Source organism: Alternaria ventricosa (assembly GCF_023758065.1).
Source record: "Alternaria ventricosa strain BMP 2768 chromosome Unknown scaffold_3, whole genome shotgun sequence".
Lineage (NCBI taxonomy): Eukaryota > Fungi > Ascomycota > Dothideomycetes > Pleosporales > Pleosporaceae > Alternaria > Alternaria ventricosa.
The window spans coordinates 1,882,950-1,902,778 of NW_026055683.1; the positions used below are offsets into that span (position 1 = coordinate 1,882,950).

The following is a 19,829-nucleotide window of genomic DNA, read 5'->3' on the forward strand; positions in this document are numbered from 1 at the left end:
ACCGCGAAATCCACCCAGAGCTGTGGCCGTCGGCACAAGAGGCCTTTGAGTTGAGACACTACCGCATAAGGGCTCAAGAGAAACGCCTTCACATTGCCAAAGGTGCCCTTAGAGGTGTGGCGACATGGTACTCCGCATACGAAGATAGACGGGGGGAGATGAGAAGTGCGTGTCATCTGCACAGACGAGTTGAGGAGTTGGAATGTCGCTTTCAGGGGAGACAAGGAAGTCATTTCTACCATACTTGAGCTCTATTGTACTCTTCAAAGCAAAGCCATACCCCAGGTACAGCGTCAAGTACGGAATATAATCCTTCAGGCCCACGTTGTACATCAAATACTGCGTCTGATGCTAAGGCCCTCACGAACGAATAAAACCGTGGAAAGCAAGTTGTGTACGGTCGTGACCCGAGCAAGAAGTACAAGTAGTCTCCAGCCTTGTCTTCACACTAGCACATAAGACAGTATTGAATGTACTGTATACCAGAGAAGACCGAACTAGAGAAGACTGACAGTTGCAAACAGACTCTGTAGCCGACTAAAGCATGGAACAATTAAATGAAAGATACGTAGGAGTAACGTGTACTTCTAATTCATTCGATATCTGTTCCATTATTTCCGTACGCGATTACTTTTCGTTTGGTAGAGTGGATCCACAACATCAATCCATACGCCTTCTCATCAGTGGGAAAACCTGAAGTCCAACCTCTTCATCCCTTCATCCTTAGTATTGAAAACATAATCCTCCTGCTCTTCCTTGGTCATAGCTTTCCACTGCCCATCCCTTACGCGATTTCTCCAAATGTAGAATGCCTTTACAGCATAGAACAGGAAGACATTGTACACACAGATACCAAGCAATATCCTATTGCCCCTGCGGTATAGCGGTTGATCGTCATCGCGGTAAATGTTAGTAGCAATGATATTGCCAGACTGCACAAACATGTTGTAGAAAGCTGCGGACACGGCGCGTGTACGGACGGAATTTGAGTTCTTCGCATTCCAACTCACGAGGATGGCGTGGCAGTACGGATAAGACAGTAAACCTGTGAGGAGCGCGTACCTGACCCAGGGATTTGCGTCCGCAGGCAGAACGACAAGAGCGACGAGCCAGGGGAAGATCCAGATGTTGGATAGACTGGATATCATGGAGCGCTCTTTGAACTTCTCAGATAGCCAGGTGACGGCAAGGAGTTGGACAGCGTAGAGGAACTGGCTGGGTATGGCGAGCAGGTTGGCTTCGAAGACGGAGAAGCCGAGCTGGCGCAGGATATACGAAAGGTAGTTTTGCGGTGGGTTAGGTGGGACGTAAGCGGTGAGGCCGATGATGTAGAGGGGCCATTGTTCCCAGTCGCATGCTGCTTTCCAGAGGAGCGGGAGGCCGACTGCTTGTCGGTTGTTCATGTCGCCTTTTGAGGGGTCGTCGCGGAGGATGCGGTTTACGAGGATGTACTCTTCGTGTGGGGTGAACCAGCCGTTTTTGCCGCGGAACCAGTGTTGCGTTTGGCATGCGCCCGGGGGCATGAGACCAAAGGAGAGGATGCCGATGGCTAGAGTCATGATGCCTTCGATTAAAAACCTGTCTGTGTTAGTGATCATGTAAGTTGAAATACAGGTCGTTGGAAGCTTACAGATACTGCCAACCTCCCCACCCATGAAGACCTCGCATCTGCAATATACCCGCTGCAAGCAGCGAGCCGACGATATTGCAAGTACTCAGCGCAGTCCAGAACCACGCTAGCCGGTGCGGAAGTTCATTAGATTTGTAAAAGTATGTCAACCAGAGGACGATGTCTGGGATGAAGCCGCCCATGAGTAGACCAAGGATGCACCTGATGGCGAAGTAGTGGGCTTTGGTCTTCATGGCGCATTGTGAGGCGCTCACGATGGACCATATGCAGATGATGGTCGGGATCCATCTGTCATGGAGTTAGCTTGAAGCTTGACAAGACGATGGCTAAGCAAGATGAACATACCGGTCCGCACCAAGCTTCTTGCTAATCAGACCACTGGGAAGTTCGGCAAAGAGGAAGGAAGCGAGAAAGATCTAGCTTTGCGTCAACGAGAGTTCAGAGAGTGAAGAACTGTATTAAGCTTACAGTCTGACCATAATTATAGTCGTTTGTGTTCATGCCTGCTCCAAGTCAGTGATCTGCCATATGTTATGCTTCATCTAGATAATACACACCTAGGTCTTTCAGCAGATTGTCTGAGATCGCTCGATTGATGTTCCTTCGATTCAACTCCATCGATATGAACATAATCCATGCCCAGAGAGCTATACGCCAGTCCAGCTACACCGAGAGAGTCAGCCCTGATTAGTGCCATGACTTCATCTACTCACCTTCTTGACTAGACGCCTCTCTTCTTCAGCTTCCCATGTATACGTCGGGTCGAACCGATGACGTCCTTCGTACTCCGCATCATCGTATATTTGACGCCAGCGCTGAGCCGTTGCCGGGTCGCTGAAGGGATTGTCTTCGTGTGAGCCATGGTGTGGCGGTGGTGAATTCGAGCCGTTTGACGACCTTGGGTCAGCGGTTTCGGTGATGGGGGCCTGCTTTTCTACTGGTGTAGATGCAGCCATATCTGCAAGGATGGATGAAAGCGGACTTCTCGTGATTCTTTTTGATCTGGCTTAGACCAATCGGTCGGTACTGATTATCGAATGTACCGAGGGAGTGTTATAAGGGACCGGATTTGTCCATGATTAGGAACTGTATTGACAGATGATGCAAGTCCAGGTACATGTGACAACATGCGCTAAAATGAAGAACCTTACCGTCTAGACAAGGCTATGAAAGCCGAGAGACTTGGTTACGAAAGCCATAGATAAGGAATGACGTTTATGCGACAGAAACTCGATACCAATGATTGCATGCAAGGAGCTTCATTGAAAGTGCATACATATCCAGCCAGAGATATGCTGATAGGTCAGTTGACGATACACTTGAATGCCGTCGTTACCCTGCGATCTGAGTCGAGGAGGTGCCTTCTGCGGCCACATGTGGATCCCAATTTGGCGTGGGAAGCAGACAGTGCAGCTACGAATCGACCGCATGGGAAAGTTCAGCCGCACGATAGCGTATATCCCACTGTCGTCGTAGATCAGTCGGTGTCTTTGAACATCGATACAGCAGCCGTTCATCGGAAGGATACGACATGCATGCTGGCAAATTCGTTCCGACAAGCCTACCCATAGCTCCGTGGACTTGGCATGAACGCGGTCAGAGTACCTCGATTGTCATCTACAAGGGTCGATATCAGTTTTTGGAGAAGAGGATCCGTCTTTGATCGCCAGTGCATCGTAGCGAGGTATGTTGCGAAAATGGCGAAGATGTTGTCAGACACTGCAGGAATAGCCTACGCGAACTTTGCACTTGGCAATCTGAGTACCTTCTAGGTGTAGCGATGTCTTTATTGAGACGGTTGAAGGTTCCTGTGCACATGCCAGCGATGTTATGGTGGATGATGCAGCTCGAAAGAGCAAGGGGCTGGGAAGTCGCGGTCGCGTCGCGTTCGGTCCAAACTAATCGAGGACTAGTGTGCTCACTCCACCCTACAGGTAGGAAAGCAAGAACGACGAAGCATCTCTCTGCCATACTAACACTACATCCGCCGTTGCATGCGCGGAAAGGTCACGACGCGTTATTTCCGGATCGATGTCATTGCGAGCTGTGAATGGGACTCTGCCAAGCAGCACGCCATTCCACCCCCACATGTCGTAGCCTCAACCCCGCAACACCTCGTCGATATTGCGCATCATGGAAGATTGTGGTTGCAGGAAGCGACTACCGCCACTATCATAAGTGTGCCGAGAATGATTGCACCATAGTATCCATGCGATGATGCTACGATGCCAATGCACAAGCCAACGAGCTACTGTTCATCAATCTTTTGATGCAAATGCGCTCAGGGATAGTAGATGTGGCGAACGCGAGTAAGAGATAAGTGTGAAATCGCTCTGTCGGAATGCGAAATACCCTGTAGCAGTGCAAATCAGCATCGTTGATCATGGCTACGAACACCTTAACCACCACTACCATTGAGGACAAGGGTATCACGACGCAGCCTGGATATCCTCGCGAGCCTCTAAAGACCAAAGGCGTTCTGGATGCCTTCGAGTCTTTCGACGTTACACCCGTCATCGGCCGCGAATTTTTAGATGTGAACCTGAAGGAATGGTTGCGCGCGCCAAACTCGGACGATTTGATCCGCGACCTGGCAATCACAAGTAAGCAACACGCAATGCTTTCCCAGTGACTCCACAATAACAATTCGGAAAGTTTCTCAGCGCGGTGTTGTCTACTTCCGCAAGCAGGATGATTTGGATGATGGACTTCAAAAAGAGCTGGCCCAGCGCCTCGGCGAGCTTTCTGGCAAACCAGAAACATCCAAGCTGCATATCCATCCCGTTAGAAATGCGGGAAACCGTCTTGGAGGCAACGACAATGAGATCAGTGTCATCAGCTCAGATCTGGCGAAGCAACTCTTCAAGGAGCGCTCACAGACTGGTAAGCATGGCTGGCACAGTGATATCACTTTCGAGCCGGTACCAAGCGACTATGCAATCCTGAGAATGACGCAACTACCAAAGTCAGGTGGAGGTGAGTGCGAGAAGTAGTCATACTCCCGTTGACTAGGCTAAAATTACTCTAGATACTCTATGGGCATCAGGGTACGACCTTTATGACCGCCTTTCGAAACCGTATCAGAAGTTCTTCGAATCTCTCACCGCAACGTACGCGCAACCAGACTTCAACCGCGCGGCTAAAGAAAACAACTTCCCCGTTTACACCGCTGCGCGAGGTGCACCGGAGAACACTGGCGACTCTCTAACCGCTATCCACCCCTGCATCCGCACGAACCCCGTCACAGGATGGAAGTCTCTCTACAGCGTTGGTCACCACGTCCAGCGTATCAATGAGTTGAGTTCGGAGGAATCAGAGCGTACTAAAGCCTGGTTCCTACAGCTCATCACTGAGAACCACGATCTGCAGATCAGACATAGATGGCAGAACCCAAATGACGTGGCGATCTGGGATAACAGAAGCGTACTTCATACAGCGACGTACGATACCGATGGTCAAGGACCACGGAAGGGGTATAGAGTGGTCAGCTTGGGGGAGCGGCCATATCTGGATCCACAAAGTACGAGTAGGATGGAAGCGTTGAGGCTGGCGGAGGGACAGTAGCGTGAGATATGTGCAGGTCTTGAACGCGTAGATGTCACAGTTGCCCAAAAAGGGACGCTGCAGCATACCGCAACCAATGAAGAGAAATACAAAGCCTGTCGTGTAGGCTGCTACCATCACGTGCCCATGCATGTCAGCTTCTGCCTACACTATTGAACGGCCCTACAACTCAAGACACGCTATCGAATCAGTGTCGCCATTGTTACTCTCGTATTAGGCATCCTCATTCACGTGATATGACCTGACTCTTGCTGCCTTCCCACTAAACCTGTCTGTCTTCTGAACCCATTGTCTATATAAGCTCGCATCGCTTCCATTTGTGTTCTTCATACATATCAGCTGGGGTCGGCGAGCACACACATTCGCATAGACCGGCTTAGATCAACTGCATGGCACCATTGCGGGACTGGTCTTGTCTGATGGCTCTTTGTGGGCGGTCTCTGGCATAATTTTTGATGGCTTTTTCATTGGTCCTTCGCACTTTGGTGGAAGGACTGAGGAAGGAATGGGTTATGAACGGGAAGGACTGTGGAGCATTGGATAGTATTGAGAAGTAGCTCAAATAGATAGTACCTGTTTGATATCATGATGTGGGTTAACCCAAATTGAACTCTTTGATCTCGGGTTGTAATGCATCCCAAGAATCTTTCAGTACAACACCTAATCCCCGTCTTTCGGCGACATTCCCAACCCATTTAATCCACATGACATTGTAGAACGATGCTGTCCGATTATCACTCCTTAAAGATACTCCTTTGAAATACTTCTGGTACTCCTCGAAATCAAAGTCAGGCCATCCATACTTTTCTACTCCCATTTGTTGCGAGGTTTCGGCTTCTGAGATAGCGACAAGCTCACAATCATTACCATCTTCGGGTTCATGATCCAAGGTCTCGCACGTTATGGTAATATTGCCGATCATCTGCTCATCGTTGCGCAGCATACGGTGTCTGTTGTCGCCAGCCATCGCACGCCCAAAAGTCAGGTGTATGCATGGAGCTCGGCAGCGAAGAACAGTAGAAATTGGAACATGTGGCCTTCGCTCGGTTGGGTCCACGGTAGGAAGTGGGAACGGATATCTAGTACTTTGCGGATAGGCAGTGTTCGTGAAGTAGTCGCCTTTTGGGTCGTAATTTCGGCTCCATCCCGTGGGAAGTGTCTCGTCAGGGTTTTCCCGAAGGGCTTGATATCGGTAGAAACCATTGAACTGCGAACTACTTCCATCTACCGCGTTTGCCAACCGATACTCTGCCACCGGTTTCAAGGTCGCAATAGCGACCCAATCTAAGTCAAGGCCGGTATCACGAAAGATCCTGGGATAAAAGGGATACCAAGCAGACAGGCAGTTTATGGTTCCGTTCTTCCAGCCTGTCCACGACCAACTGGGTTCGCCCTCACGTCTACGTGCGGAATTCCGAGGTCGCCAAAGCAATGCGATATCGAAGAAGAACTTCGGTATGCCGTGGAGTAGACCGTTTGGGAAAGTAGCGTCCATGATATCAGTAGCACCCGCGAATGCTGCTCGAGCGTCTTTCTCGTACTTGAGATCCCGCGAAGAGAAGTTTTCCACAAGCATTCCCCATCGACCGAGGGTCGGTATCTTGGGAATCAAGGACATCATGCCCATTGGGACGCCGAGATGTGGGCGTTCTGCTGGCCATATAGTGTCTTCCATCCTCAAAGACGTGCTGCTTTCGCGATCGTGGCTGTCTTGCGTGGACGTGATCTTGTCAACGCCCTCTCGCCATTCACAGCGTCCACATACCCACGACACAGTATTTCTGAAAACAAGGAGACGGCGCGAGAACAGCGATTCTTGAAACGTCCAGCCCCTAGTTGCCCATTTCGAATCTCTTGGATACGCATTCCATCGGCGGGAAAACGAACTGGGATTAGGAGTCCGGTTCGTCGAGGGACCCCCAATACCCCTCAGACCGTGTCCTGCATCCTCGCCACCCGCTGCAACGATCGTGAACTCAGCGCTTGCGTAGATACGGGCCATAGCCCGCAACGTAATGTCCATCTTCTCTGAACCGGCATGTTGAACAACGGACAGACAATCCACCCACAGGTACTTCTCGCCTAGAGCTTTGACTAGATGAATGGCATCCCGAATTGTGTCAGGAAGCACTACATTGTTCGATGGCTCGTACAAAGCTCCTCGCTGCAGCAAAGTTTCGATGTTGTTCGTCGTCGTCTTGAACATCGGCGCATTGCCCCACACATACGAAAGGGCGACATACTTGATTGGCGACGAAGTGGGTAGAATGGTAAGCGAGCCACTAATCACGTCGACCAGCATGAGCTGATCGATGCTCTTTGCCAAGGCGTCGGAGTAGTCGTCGTTGCAGCAAGCGCCGTGTGTTGCACGACAAGCTTGACGCCATTGTTGAATGTGCTGGAGATCAACGGTAGGCGTGATTGGGATAGAAGATCTTTTGGCACGAGGAGGATCAATGCTAAGGAGCCCCGATGATAATTGCGGGATACGAGCTGGCGGTGGGGTTGACCGGTCGCCGGTAAACCACTGTTCACCGCGACCAAGATCGGATGACATTCGGGAGGCAATAAAGATTCGAAGGACACAGAGAACTATACTTTCGTAGTCTTTCGTGATGGCGTAGTTAGGGCAAGCTTGAGTTTTGAGCTCTCAAGGTCAAACAGAAGCGGGGTTTGTGACGTGGACAATTTGCGGCTGAACAGTATTCAGCTGCCTTACGTGAGAACGCACATGGGTATATTGATGATTCGCTGTCATAACTCGAACCTTGAGTTGGTCGGAGAGCATTGACGTATTCTGAATATCCCGCTTTGTTGGCCACTGGTATGCGTGTATAAACACCCAGTCGTAAGCGATAGCGGATACGGCTCGTACTGTATGACGCAAGACGTACTGTGCTTGCTATGCGGCCGAGCAATTCCAAGACTCTCACGTGGGGGCCGCAAATGAATGTATCTCTAGTTCGCTGCCTCAAGCAGAGGAGGCCCAGTTCTCGAGAAAGCCGGGTGCCGACAATGGAATTGGGATTGCCTATATTGTCCGCCAGAGGCATGCGTGCTGAAGACCTCGTTCTCAAGTAACGTTGTTTGCGACTTGAACCGGAGAGTATACTTGCTACTACTCTAGAAAAAGTCGAACCCGTTCCACCAGATGTATCCAAGTACAACGGCCACGCTTGTGACTGCAAAAGGCAGACTCATTTCCACAACGCTCCAGATCCAGAGCGTACCAACTGGAGGAGCTGACTTCATGACGTAGAAGTAGCCGTGCTTGTTGCCCGAGTATATCAGATAGCACCCCGCCACGACAGAGCCTCCAAAGAACGTAGCGTCTCTGAGTATGGGGAATCGGTACGAAAAGTCGACGTGGGTGAGGTAGACTGCTAGGATGAATATGGGCCACGCTGTAAAAGCGCGCCACAAGATCTCATTCCAAAGTATATCCTCCCGGTATTGGCTGTATACGAGGACGTCGAGGGTGAGGTGGAGGACTGCCATGGAGATGGAGTAGAGGATGGAGTCGCCGAGGGGGCCGATCGGAGGAACATCGTCGGGCAATGCGGGTGTAGATGCTACTGGTACTTTGACAACTCGCGTTCTGCCGTTTATCTTGTCTAGCTCTCGCTGCCTCTCTTCGGCCAAGTCGAAAAGTGTCTTGCCCGTTGGCTTGGAGAAGTCGGGATGCTTGAGGATCATTTCGACGCCATCTTCATCGATCTCGTTGGTGGGCTGGAAGCCGCTTCCCTTGCCATTTGCGCTTGTCTTGGACCCCTTGGCGCGTCGCTCTTTCCTGTTGCCGGAAGACATGGTGATGTGCATTTGGTGAGTGTGGTGTTAGGGTCGAGACACGTCGCGTGCGGCTCTAAGGAATCTCGAAGATGACGTGGGTCAAAGCTCGTTCCAGAACCTCGATGGCTTCATGCGCACGCGCTACCTCTCCTGACGCAAGTACATAGCAGCAATACAGTAGCGAACACCAAATCGAACATACTACTTGTATGCGCTTGCTGACCATGAATTGGACTGTGTGGGCATCGGTGCCTGTCCTCATCTTTGTTTTCTGGATGTACACCAGCACCCTCGGCGCGTCTTTCCCCACATTACAAAACAAACGCATCCTACTGCTGATCGCGCATCCTGACGATGAGGCCATGTTCTTTGCGCCGACTTTACTGGCATTGACGCGTCCGGAACGCGGAAATCACGTCAAGATATTGTGCCTCAGTAGCGGTATGGCCCTCACAGCTCCCCAGTGCTCTCAGAGGCAATCACTCATCTCATTCGTGCAACAGGCGATGCCGACGGTCTTGGCGAAATCCGCAAGAAGGAGCTGGTCAAGAGTGGACTGCAGCTGGGAATCGGAAGCAAGGACGACATTCTCGTGGTGGAAGACAAGTACGCATTTCCATGCACGTCCGACTGCAACATACTGACTATGGACCAGGAACTTCCCAGATTCCATGACAGTAACATGGCACCCTCGTCTAATCTCCAACCTACTCACCACCGCCTTCGCCCCGAACATGACCTCAATCTCTTCCAAGGAGGCACCGCAGGCGACCGTCGACACTATAATCACCTTTGACGCACACGGCGTCTCCGGCCATCCCAATCACAAGTCGCTCCACGACGGAGCGCATACATTCTTGAAGGCGCTCATGCACCGACACAGCGGGTGGGAGTGCCCTGTCAAGCTGTACACCCTCACCACCACCTCCATATTCCGTAAATATCTTAGCTTGTTGGACGCACCAGCTACAATTATTGGCGCAATTCTCCGCAAGAAAGAGCTCGGAGGCTTTCCGACTCCACTCCTGTTCGTCAGCTCACCGGTCGGTTACAGGACTGCCCAGAAAGCCATGACCACGGCACACGAGAGCCAGATGCGCTGGTTTCGTTGGGGCTGGATTTCCCTGTCGCGCTACATGATTCTCAACGATTTGAAGAAAGAATAGTCGCAGTAGTATCGGGAGGCGCACCGGGAATCTATTGTAGCCATTGAGACCCTCTAGTCCGAATTCTAGTAGGCCCATGCTGAGGCGATAATGTGCCACATATACGGTGTGGCTAAAAAAACGGGCAAAGAACACCCCATCGCAATTTCCGGACCCTGAAGTCGTGTAACATACCAAGGGAGGCAACTGGCGGAACACGGCAACAATGCCGCGGACAATGGGCTCCACCATTGGTCGTGCCTGAGGAACCTAGGGATGCGCGGGCTTGGAGGTCCGTGTGACTTTGGCATTACACAAGAGGCGTATATTGTGCTCACAGCCTGCTCACTCTTGCAATTCTCATGACCTAGGAGTGCATTGCACGTCCTCTCGACAAAAAGCAGAGACTGCGACTTGCTTTCATCCTTCGCGTCCTGCACACTTCACACAACAGGCAGCAAAGGGCGCCGGGGAAGAGATCCGCAACCACTTGGAAGGCATCAATCGTAAGCTGGACGCCGATCTTCACATAACACCAACTGACGCGCTGGTGTTAGACGAAGCGATTTCGAAAGCCCGTTCGACGCGCACAGCGTGTGCACGCCATGTCTTCTCCGCCCCTCCTTCGCCTGCCCGTCGAGCTTCATCTGGAAATAATCAGTCTTCTTGAACTGAACAACAAAGCCAACTTGGCTTTCACAAGTCGCCATTTCAGATCAATCATACCCACACCGACGCATGCCGAGTTTCTGGCCGCCGAAGGAACTACCTGGGCCAAGACTAAACAACTATATACTTGCAAAGGCTGCATTCGCTTTCACCGCTGGAAAGCCTTTGCCGACGATATGAGAAAAGGCAAATGGTGTCGTAGTGGTATTTCGGCCCACACAAGATTTTGTCTCGAATGCGGGGTAAGCAATGCGCTGTACGTCCCAGGAACACTACTCACAATCTGCAATCGAATTCACGTACTCTGCATTCTCTGCGAAGTTCTTACAGATCAAGTTGGCGACCGTCGTGGTAGGTGCGCTGGTTGTTCCCCAGGCCCGTCACGCAACTACAACTGTGACTACTTCAACAGCGACGATGACGACGGCTGGAGGCAAGAACGCGCATCTGATCGAAACCACCTACGGGACATGTACGACTGGCCTGAAGAGGGACGCCTCTCTAGGTACTAAGACCGGGAGCGTTGTCAAAGACTGTGGGTAGGCAGTATGCCGTTGGCCGCAGCCGGAAGCAATGACAACCTCGCGTACAAAGCTGGAGCATTTCACGGCCACGATCTCAGCAGATATGAGACTATGCATTTTGTATAGGCCACGGTTGCTGTTATTCCGGCGTTGTCCTCCTGTTCACGTTTGCCACTGTGTTCACCAATAGATCGTTCGCAGACGTTCCTCACTCCACCACGTCATGGCTGCTGTCAATATTAACAAATGCTCTACCATTCATAAGGCGCCCAACATACGATCCAGATTGAGACTTTCACAGTCCACCGATCTCTGACGTTCGAGCATTTAGAAGTGACGAAAGCTCTCAAATCACACCTTCGCTTGCTCTTAATCTGCGCTTCGCTATCCAAATCTCCCATAACCATAGCCTCAATATACCGAAAATGCCGAACCCAGGGAAGCCCATTTCTGAACCTGACTCGCCGATAGTTCCACCCGAGCGACCAAGGACCCTCAAGCGACGTATTTCTTCCAGCTTCAATACAATCCTGGCAGCCCTTCCCATACGAAGATCAAGCCCGCATATCAGCTCCACTCTACGATCATGCACGGAACTCGGAGAAGAGGCCATAATACAACGAGGCGTTGCTGGCGCTAATCAGCAGGTTCCTCAACCCCCTCCAGTCATTCGACTACAGGTACCATCGCTGTCTGAAACCAGCCAACCCTGTCCATATGATGCGAGTGAATACCATTCCTTCCCCAGTGTGGAACGTCAGCGCTGCGATTTCTGCGGCATGCGACCACCGAAGTCGCCCTCTAGCGAACCATGCGGTGAATGTCGGTCCCAAAGCGCACTTTCCCACATGAAGTCAGCTTTCAGACGGAAGCCGGGTCTAAAGGTCAAGGAGGAACCAGCTGTTCAAAGCTCTCGTCCACAGCACAGTCCTTCATCCGAAGAATGTCCGCGTATCGTGCCTCCAGAAATCGCGGCGAAAAGGATAGGCAACCCACCGCGGAGAGCAGCACTGCCTGTGCCGCGACCCGGTGCTATTAACCCGGCGCTGCAGCAGAGAGGTACTACCAGGAGTGAAGATAGTCACCAACGATCGAAAAGCGCTCTCGAGCACAACGAAGTGAGGCCAATCAGTCCCAAACTACATTATCATCGTTACTTACGCAACTCAAAGGACTACCCTTACGTTCGCGAAAGCGAAGTATCCCAGCACTTGGATGCCATACGTGCCGGAGCTCCAAGTCCGCTAATCGATTTCGCCCGTGCTGCCCGTCGCAAGAAAACTTCGGATCCGACTACAGACTTCTCCGAGACAGTCTTCTATGGCCAGAAATTTTCAGCCGCCTTCACTAATAGCGCAGAGCAGCGTCAGGCGTCGCAGCCGTCGCGTAGTAATCTCGTCGTTGAGGGCTATCTAGAAACAGGTGGTCATGTTGTTGTTGAACGACCGCGCCCTGAGCAGCAAGCCAACATCGATGCACAATTGTACCATAGTAGTGTATATCCTAGACGCTCCCCAGAGCAATCAGGGCGACAATCGCGGGCTTCAAGACGGTCAGCTGATAGTCGCCGTCGCACGAGACGTAGAGAGTCAGAAGATTATCTTAGACCAAACGACCAGTTACCGGATTTTCAAGAGGGTCCTGTTTACGATGAAATGCCAAGATTGCGAGGTGGTAGTGGAGGAGAAGAAAACATCCATACTCGTAGCTATGGCCTGACGGTGAAGCAACTGCTACTTACTTGTCACAGGCCTGGTCATGGTTTCAACACTGACTCAGGTAGCGATGACCACTTACCACCAGCGAGAACCCCTAATATTGCCGAAGTTGCACGCGCTTTGAGGAGGGCACATGGTACATCTCGCCTTCCGAAAGGTATCAAGAGACTCGATGGAAGTCAAGAGACTCCTCGAACGGGCAGATCCACATCTGGCGGCGGAGACGTTACCAATTCATCCTCGCGCACAGCAAGCTTTGCCGCTACATACCCGCAGCCACGCTCGATCTTCTCTTATCTACCGTTGTTCGGTCTCGCCTCCATCTTTGCTCGCATCACAGGCCCTTCTACCGATACTCCCGCCGTCTCCGCGAGCCACACCATACAACCAGTCACACTCCCTCCAACAGTCAGCTTTAGAGGCGGCGCCGGCTCACCTTCCGCTCTACGAGATCATCAGCGTGTTCCGTCTACGCTCTTCTGGCTCGCAGGTGGGAAGGGTAAACCGATTACAACTGCTAGCTGGAAGAGCCAAAAGCCCCAAAGAAGAATGGGCGGAGTGTTTGGGATGGCTCTCCACGGGCTGGATGCCGGCACCGAGTATGGAGCAAGGAAGAACACGCAAAATAGCAGTAGCAGTTCTGAGCTTCCACGCAATGTTACCGTCACAGTCGCAGTCGCACCCGAAGCAAGCAAGCCTGTCACGAAAGAAAGGGCAGAGAGCGTGAAGTCAGGCAGGTCTCACTCTTCTAGATCATCCTCTTCGTCTTCATCAAGGAGTAGCACAAAGAGCCACAGCAGTCATTCCTCGACTTCCCATAGATCTGCTGCCGCAGGTGGCGAGGCAAAAAGAGAGGTGTCCTTAGACCCGGTGCCTGAAGAAGCTGCTGCTGCGCCAGCGACAGATCTTCCTCCAGCTGATCCTGCAGCTGCAGAGGATCCACCAATACAAGCACCGAGGAAAGGGGCTCCTCCGGCCGAGGATGCGCAACGAGAGCATGTGGATGATGGTGATCAGGGTGCTGCACCCGCTCCGAATGAGAATGAGCACGAACATGTAGGACATGCAGCGGCAGAAGCGGTGGGAGAGGCTCAGAAGTGAATAGGAGGATTGGTAAAGCTGTGAGGAACCAGGGTAATAGGTACCGTATCATAGTGTTACCGTGCTCGTATCGAACGAGATCTTCATGCTTGCGGTATTGCTTCCGACTACACTTATGCTTTTTCAATGCTACCCCAAACACTCGCACTTAATGGGCAAAACTCTATATCGTACAAGATCTCTTCCCCACCATCTAACTCATCAATCCATGAACCTGCTCTCCACTCAACGTAGCCTTCGCAGCTGGTCTCTTCCCCGCCGCTTTCTTAGACGTAGGCGCACTCGTCCTCCTTCCACCTGCCGAAGGCCTACTCGCACCTGCACTTCCACCACCCCTCTGCGCCTCAACAGCAGCCTCGTGTTCAATCTTGCTAACGGCCCTGGTAATAGCCATACTATATCCACCAATCCATTCACTCCAACTCTGCTTCCCATCGCTATTATCAACGGCAACCTCCATCGTCGAGCTCATGCTTCTCTTTGGCTTCGGCGTGGTTGCAGAGGAAGATTTAGAAGCGGGGACTTTGGTAGTTCTGCTGCTAGACTGCTGTTGTGGTGAAGAGGCGTTGTTCTCGGAAGCGCGCACGGCGGCGGCGGCGCGTCGTTGCTCGAGGAAAGAACGTGCTACGTTTTGTGCAGCGGAGACGCCTGATTTGATCGTTTTGACGTCTTCCAGGTTGACGTTGGCGGGGATGGGGATGCGGTAGCTTCCTGATAGGGTGACTTGTCTCTCTGTACCTGCTCTTGCTCCAGGTACGTCCCTGTCGATCTCCTCGATGTATTCTGTTCCGCGGCTTTTTGCTCCTTGGCTACGAGGATTGAAGTGTTCTAGATCTTGCCGTGCCACTTCCAACTCGCCCTCTAGACGCACGAGTTCTTCGTCTGCTTCCTCCTCTTCGTCGTCAGCGATTTCCTGGACCCGAGAATCGCTTTCATTGGCTGTAGTACTAAGCGTGGGAACCTGCGCTGTAGATGAGGCTTTTCGCCCTTTTCCTCGTCGGCGAGGGGACCGGCCAGGTCGTGAGTCGGGAATGGCACCGGCTTTGTAGAGCTCTTCTACTTTGGCTTCCAAGCCTCTGACACGAGACTTGAGCGCTTCGAGTTCAGAGGGCGATGGTACATCTGCCGTTGTTTTACTTGTGACCGTAGGCTTTGCTGCCTCTGTAGATGTTGATATGGGCTCCTTATTCAGCTTCCTGGGTTTCTTTTTCGGTGTCTTCGCTGCCGGTGCAGTAACGTCATCTGTGGCTGTTGTTGCTGCAGCCTTCTTTGCTGAAGATGCTGAAGCCTTTGCAGTGGGCTCTTTTGGTAACACGACTCCGCCTGCGGACCCTGCTCTTCCCTGTTCAGTCTGGCTTGGAGTAGCAGCCTTCCTGGATCGTGCCTGCTTGGCTGGCGTTGCAGGTGTCGCATTGGGTCCCGGCGATGATGGCTTCGACGCCATTATGTGAAGATGTCCTTTCTGTTTGAGCCCAAGAATGATATGTGCCAAACCCCTAACAACGCGCGTCGTGTCTATGGTACGCTTCCGCTTGGTTTGTATAATGACGAATGGGGGCAACACCCATGGACGTGTCGATTTCCTAGCTCAATTAATTGGAATGAAACGCTATATGCATCGCAAAACACGAAAAGGAAAGTGATAGCGTAGGCGATCGCCGCCAAAGCAAGATATCGAAGTTGGACACAGGCCGAGCACATCTGACGTATTGTGGCGCACGTACCGGGATCCTGCGTCGTGAACCCTGTTCGCGGCACGTCAACGGCGATCGACTAGACGTTAGCATCGCTGCACCACATGCAAGGGAAAGGACCAGAAATTTTTAGCGGATTCTTTCTCCTAGGCTGCTACAACGGGTGCAATCGAAGCAACATGCCACTGCATCAACAGCCCAGCAGCCTACATCACCCTGGCGTCCATCAGGTCTTCGGTATCATGTGTCAGTGTAGACTGCAGCATCATAGAACAGACTACCTACTGACGAAAGCCAAGAACTCGCAGCCGTCAGGCAAGTCTCCAAACGGCCACTTTATACCGTCCTCCTTGATGACATCCAGCGCAGCCAGGGGCTCAGCGTGATCAACCCAGAATGCAGTGTCAGCGCAGCAAACAGCACCTGTCTGATCACCCTGATCAAACAAGGAGCCCGTAGGTTTAGCCATCTTGACATAAGGAACTGGCGAGGACTTCATAACGGCGGGTACAAGATCCTTGATCCCGCTCAAATTCAGCTTTTCGATTCCATCTCCGAAGGCTCGAAGAGTGGCGCGAATAGTAGCAGGATGAGAAGAGAGAACTCCGAAACTGCTGTCGTGCTCGTTTTCGCGCAAATGTAATAAGATCTGTGAGGTTCAGTGAATGCTGGCCGAGGTCAAAACTTCGTGTGAAGACAAACCTTTGTTGCCAGCCCGTTGCGCCTGAAATCGCGACTAACACATAGTTGGGTGATCCAGCCGATTTTGCGACCCTCATAGTCCCAGAAAGTTGCAAAGGCGTGTCCTACAAGTTTGCCGTTGACCGTAGCGCGCACCAGAACGCTGTCAGTTCCCGGAGCAAGGGACTGCTCACGAAGCCGGGTTTTGGACATCTTCACGGGGCGTCCTACAAGGGCATTAGCATTGCATTCATTAAAGGGGGAAAACATGGACATACCCGCCTTGCAGAAGTTACCAAATGTGCCCATTTTCTCTTCAGCAAGAGGACCCCAGATTCCATAGTCAGAGGAAAAGAGCTCAGCCGCTTGAGCGAGCATCTCTTCTGAAACACCATGGCCCTGAATCTTCTCAATGACAATAGTGCCAGGCATGACGTGGGTGATGTTTTGTTTTGTTTCCCAATCTCGAAAATTGTAGTGATGACAGGGAAAGATGACGACCAAAGAACAGATTTCATAGTCCCAAATCGAACCATGGTCTGCATGCTTGAACCCTTCACAACGACCCACCCCTGTCAGACCCTCATACAAACTTCACATACACATCACAGTCATTAACCGCATTATCGCAAACGTGCGTCAAGCATTGGAGTGTAGATACTTTCGAGATTCTTGTTGCAGCTAAATACATGCCAGTGCATACCATCCTCTAGTTCCCTAATACAGATCCATCAAAGAGAGAGCTTGGCTGGGCCACAACAACAGACACACTGATGGCGAGAGGAGATGATCGAAAATATGGCATATCCTATATTTACCGGGTGTGGAAGGTCTAGGAGGGCGACCAATACTTTTGGAAACGAGCAGCGCCAAGGAACGGCATCGTAAGGGGCATGCAGAAAGAAGCTCGTAAAACGTCCCAAGTCCAGCCGTGGACGCCTTGCAAATCGCGCTCGGATGAACAGGGCTGTCGAAAGGACGATGATTGTGCAGTGATGCAACAATATGGGAAAACCGCCGAACAAAAACAGCTGTGATAAACAGCAAAGCCCAGAAACACAAAGGACGCCACCACGCCGTCGAGTATGCGTTGCGTTCATCCCAGATACAGCATCGGGGCTAGTCTCAAAATTGATACGCCCACCTAAGACGCGATGGCGCGGGCCGGGGCACCTCCGCCTCCTCGGCGGTTGTTCTTAACGTTCTTGGTGGCCTTGGTGACAGTGCTCCAGCCATCATCGTCCATGGCCTCGGTAGTAGTGCCTTCAGGTGCCGCAGCTGTGCTGGACTTCCGCCTCCATGAGCCTTGTTCAGCCTTCGGTGGGTCGCGAGTGACTTCTTGCGGCTTGACGTCCTTGTCGTGTACAATCTCTCCCTCGGCGTCCTCATCCTGGCCAGCAGAGTTACCCTCTTCCACCCGTTGGAGGATCTCGAAGTTGGACTTGGGCTTCTCCTCGCTACCATTCTCCTCCTTCTTTGTCGGCGTTGGCTGTGCTGAGTCCTTGGGTGCTGGCTTCTCCGCGGCATCCTTGGCCTTCTTCTCCTCGCGCGCCTTGTCATCAGCTTCCTTCTTCTGGCGCAAAGCAAGTTGCCTCTTCTCCTCAATCTCTTTCTCACGAGCAGCAGTGTCGATGGGGCGGGCGGCACCGAATGGGTTGGGCTTGTCCGAAGGAGTGGACGCGTCTTGAGCTGGTTGAGCCTCGGAGACTGTTCGCTTGGCCAGGTTCAAGCGAGGGCGGCCTGCGGGTGCAGCGGCCTGCGGTGCCGGTGATGATGGCGTGCTAGCGTCGGGTGTGGATGTAGGCGACTTGATAGGCGCATCGGGGCGCATCTTGGATCGCCACTGGTTGTCATTGTCTGCCGCAGTAGGCTGCCTCTCAAATTGCGGTCGCTCCTGGAACTCACGGCGGGGCCCACGAGAGCCCTCAGTGCCTTGACCCTCGCCCCAGGCGGGGGACTGTCGGCGGCCCTCGCGGGGACCTCCTTCGAAGCCACCTCGAGTGCGGCCGCCTTCGCTGGGAGAAGGTGCAGCGGCTGGAGAAAGGGGACCTCGGCGCTCCCAGTTGCCAAAGTCGCGTGGCTTTCCGTCGCTCTCGAATGGAGGTGGGCGGCGACGCTCACCTCGCTCGCTGCCGGCGTCAGATCCTGCGTCGAAAGCGCGGTCACGGCCCGAGCCGAAGCCGCCGCGTCCGGAGCTGCTGCGCTGGCCGGGTAGATCAGGGAGGGGTCCCTTTCGGGTCCAGTCTGTGATGACACGGGCTTCTTCGCGGTCCTTGGCTGTGACTTGTCAGTAATTGTTTAAGTGCATCCTGTAGACACATGACGTACGGGGTTCAGCAACGCTGACACGGATATTCCTGCCCTGGAAAGATGTGCCAGACAGGTCAAGCGCCTTCTTCAGTCCATCAACGCTGCCAAATTCGACGTAGCCGAAACCCTTGGGCTTTCGGTCCAGTTTGTCCTCGACGATGCGCACGTTGGTCACCTCGCAGTCGGCGAAGAAGTCGGTCACGTCGCCCTCGGTGGCATCGAAGGAGAGGTTGCCCAGGTGGGCGGTGTACGGGGGCTTGGAGGGCATGGGCAGCGCCTCGCGAGTTGCGAATCCACGGTCGGCTGGGAAGTTGTTAGTATATGCGAATGCGTCTAAGTATGCTCTCCTCACCAAAGCTGCCAGCGCGGTCAGAAGCGAAGCCGCCGCCACCAGAGCCAAAGGTAGGTCTGTCGCCGCCATAGCCAGAGCTTCTACCGGCACCTAAAAATGTGTCAGTCTTCCGTCGTGTGTATGTTCGCGCTGCGACAGTTGGTGGGGTGTATTACCGGCTCCTGCAGACGTTAGTATATCAAGGCACTCCCTAAGTAGAATGCGTGTAACTCACCAGGCATTGGCGCGTCCTCCATTTCGTCGGCCCATGATCCTAGCGCTGCTACATGTCAGTCTTCTGCGCGCTCGGGGGCAGGTAGGCGGGGCGTACATTGGTCATTCAGGAATTCTCCCAGGCCCATGGTTTGTTGCTTCTTCTTGGGCGCTACAACACATCGTCAGCCATGGCTTCTTGTTTTGGGCGCGGTACAGAGCGGGGCAAAAAAGCCGGCTCGAGTGACGCCTGCAATTTGCGTGCGCACCACGTCTACGTACCCATGATTGCGGTTTGGCAGACTGTGCGCGAGTAGGTTCCGCGCGCTGTCTGATTCGGGTTTGGAGAGCGGTTTCTTGCTCTCGAGTTGGGTTGCAGGTGGTTGCGGGGTCTGTGGTTGAAGCGTGTGTGGGGTGAGTTCTTGAGACTTTCCCGAACGGAAATCTTAAGCTCAGGCTG

General features: G+C 52.7%; 7 protein-coding genes across 7 annotated transcripts; 2 read left to right on the forward strand and 5 right to left on the reverse strand.

Annotated features, from left to right (window-relative positions):
* Positions 1-680: 680 nt before the first annotated feature.
* Positions 681-2,586, reverse strand: J4E93_002580 (uncharacterized protein; the record flags this gene model as incomplete). The annotated part of the gene is made up of 6 exons (XM_049340522.1): positions 681-1,578; positions 1,631-1,918; positions 1,976-2,046; positions 2,099-2,133; positions 2,188-2,293; positions 2,344-2,586. 6 exons carry the CDS (start codon positions 2,584-2,586, stop codon positions 681-683), a joined length of 1,641 nt encoding a protein of 546 aa, XP_049202844.1.
* A 1,427-nt stretch (positions 2,587-4,013) lies between these two features.
* Positions 4,014-5,194, forward strand: J4E93_002581 (uncharacterized protein; the record flags this gene model as incomplete). Its single annotated transcript, XM_049340523.1, has 3 exons — positions 4,014-4,233; positions 4,286-4,606; positions 4,659-5,194. 3 exons carry the CDS (start codon positions 4,014-4,016, stop codon positions 5,192-5,194), a joined length of 1,077 nt encoding a protein of 358 aa, XP_049202845.1.
* Positions 5,195-8,317: 3,123 nt separating this feature from the next.
* J4E93_002582 (uncharacterized protein) lies at positions 8,318-9,013 on the reverse strand (the record flags this gene model as incomplete). Its single annotated transcript, XM_049340524.1, has 1 exon — positions 8,318-9,013. The coding sequence occupies one exon, from the start codon at positions 9,011-9,013 to the stop codon at positions 8,318-8,320; it is 696 nt and encodes a 231-aa protein (XP_049202846.1).
* Positions 9,014-9,192: 179 nt separating this feature from the next.
* On the forward strand, positions 9,193-10,149 carry J4E93_002583 (uncharacterized protein; the record flags this gene model as incomplete). The annotated part of the gene is made up of 3 exons (XM_049340525.1): positions 9,193-9,424; positions 9,487-9,589; positions 9,639-10,149. The coding sequence occupies 3 exons, from the start codon at positions 9,193-9,195 to the stop codon at positions 10,147-10,149; spliced, it is 846 nt and encodes a 281-aa protein (XP_049202847.1).
* Positions 10,150-14,333: 4,184 nt separating this feature from the next.
* J4E93_002584 (uncharacterized protein) lies at positions 14,334-15,708 on the reverse strand (the record flags this gene model as incomplete). The annotated part of the gene is made up of 2 exons (XM_049340526.1): positions 14,334-15,655; positions 15,705-15,708. 2 exons carry the CDS (start codon positions 15,706-15,708, stop codon positions 14,334-14,336), a joined length of 1,326 nt encoding a protein of 441 aa, XP_049202848.1.
* A 403-nt stretch (positions 15,709-16,111) lies between these two features.
* On the reverse strand, positions 16,112-16,947 carry J4E93_002585 (uncharacterized protein; the record flags this gene model as incomplete). The annotated part of the gene is made up of 2 exons (XM_049340527.1): positions 16,112-16,395; positions 16,794-16,947. The coding sequence occupies 2 exons, from the start codon at positions 16,945-16,947 to the stop codon at positions 16,112-16,114; spliced, it is 438 nt and encodes a 145-aa protein (XP_049202849.1).
* A 712-nt stretch (positions 16,948-17,659) lies between these two features.
* J4E93_002586 (uncharacterized protein) lies at positions 17,660-19,413 on the reverse strand (the record flags this gene model as incomplete). The annotated part of the gene is made up of 5 exons (XM_049340528.1): positions 17,660-18,792; positions 18,844-19,128; positions 19,178-19,267; positions 19,333-19,338; positions 19,392-19,413. The coding sequence occupies 5 exons, from the start codon at positions 19,411-19,413 to the stop codon at positions 17,660-17,662; spliced, it is 1,536 nt and encodes a 511-aa protein (XP_049202850.1).
* Positions 19,414-19,829: the final 416 nt, after the last annotated feature.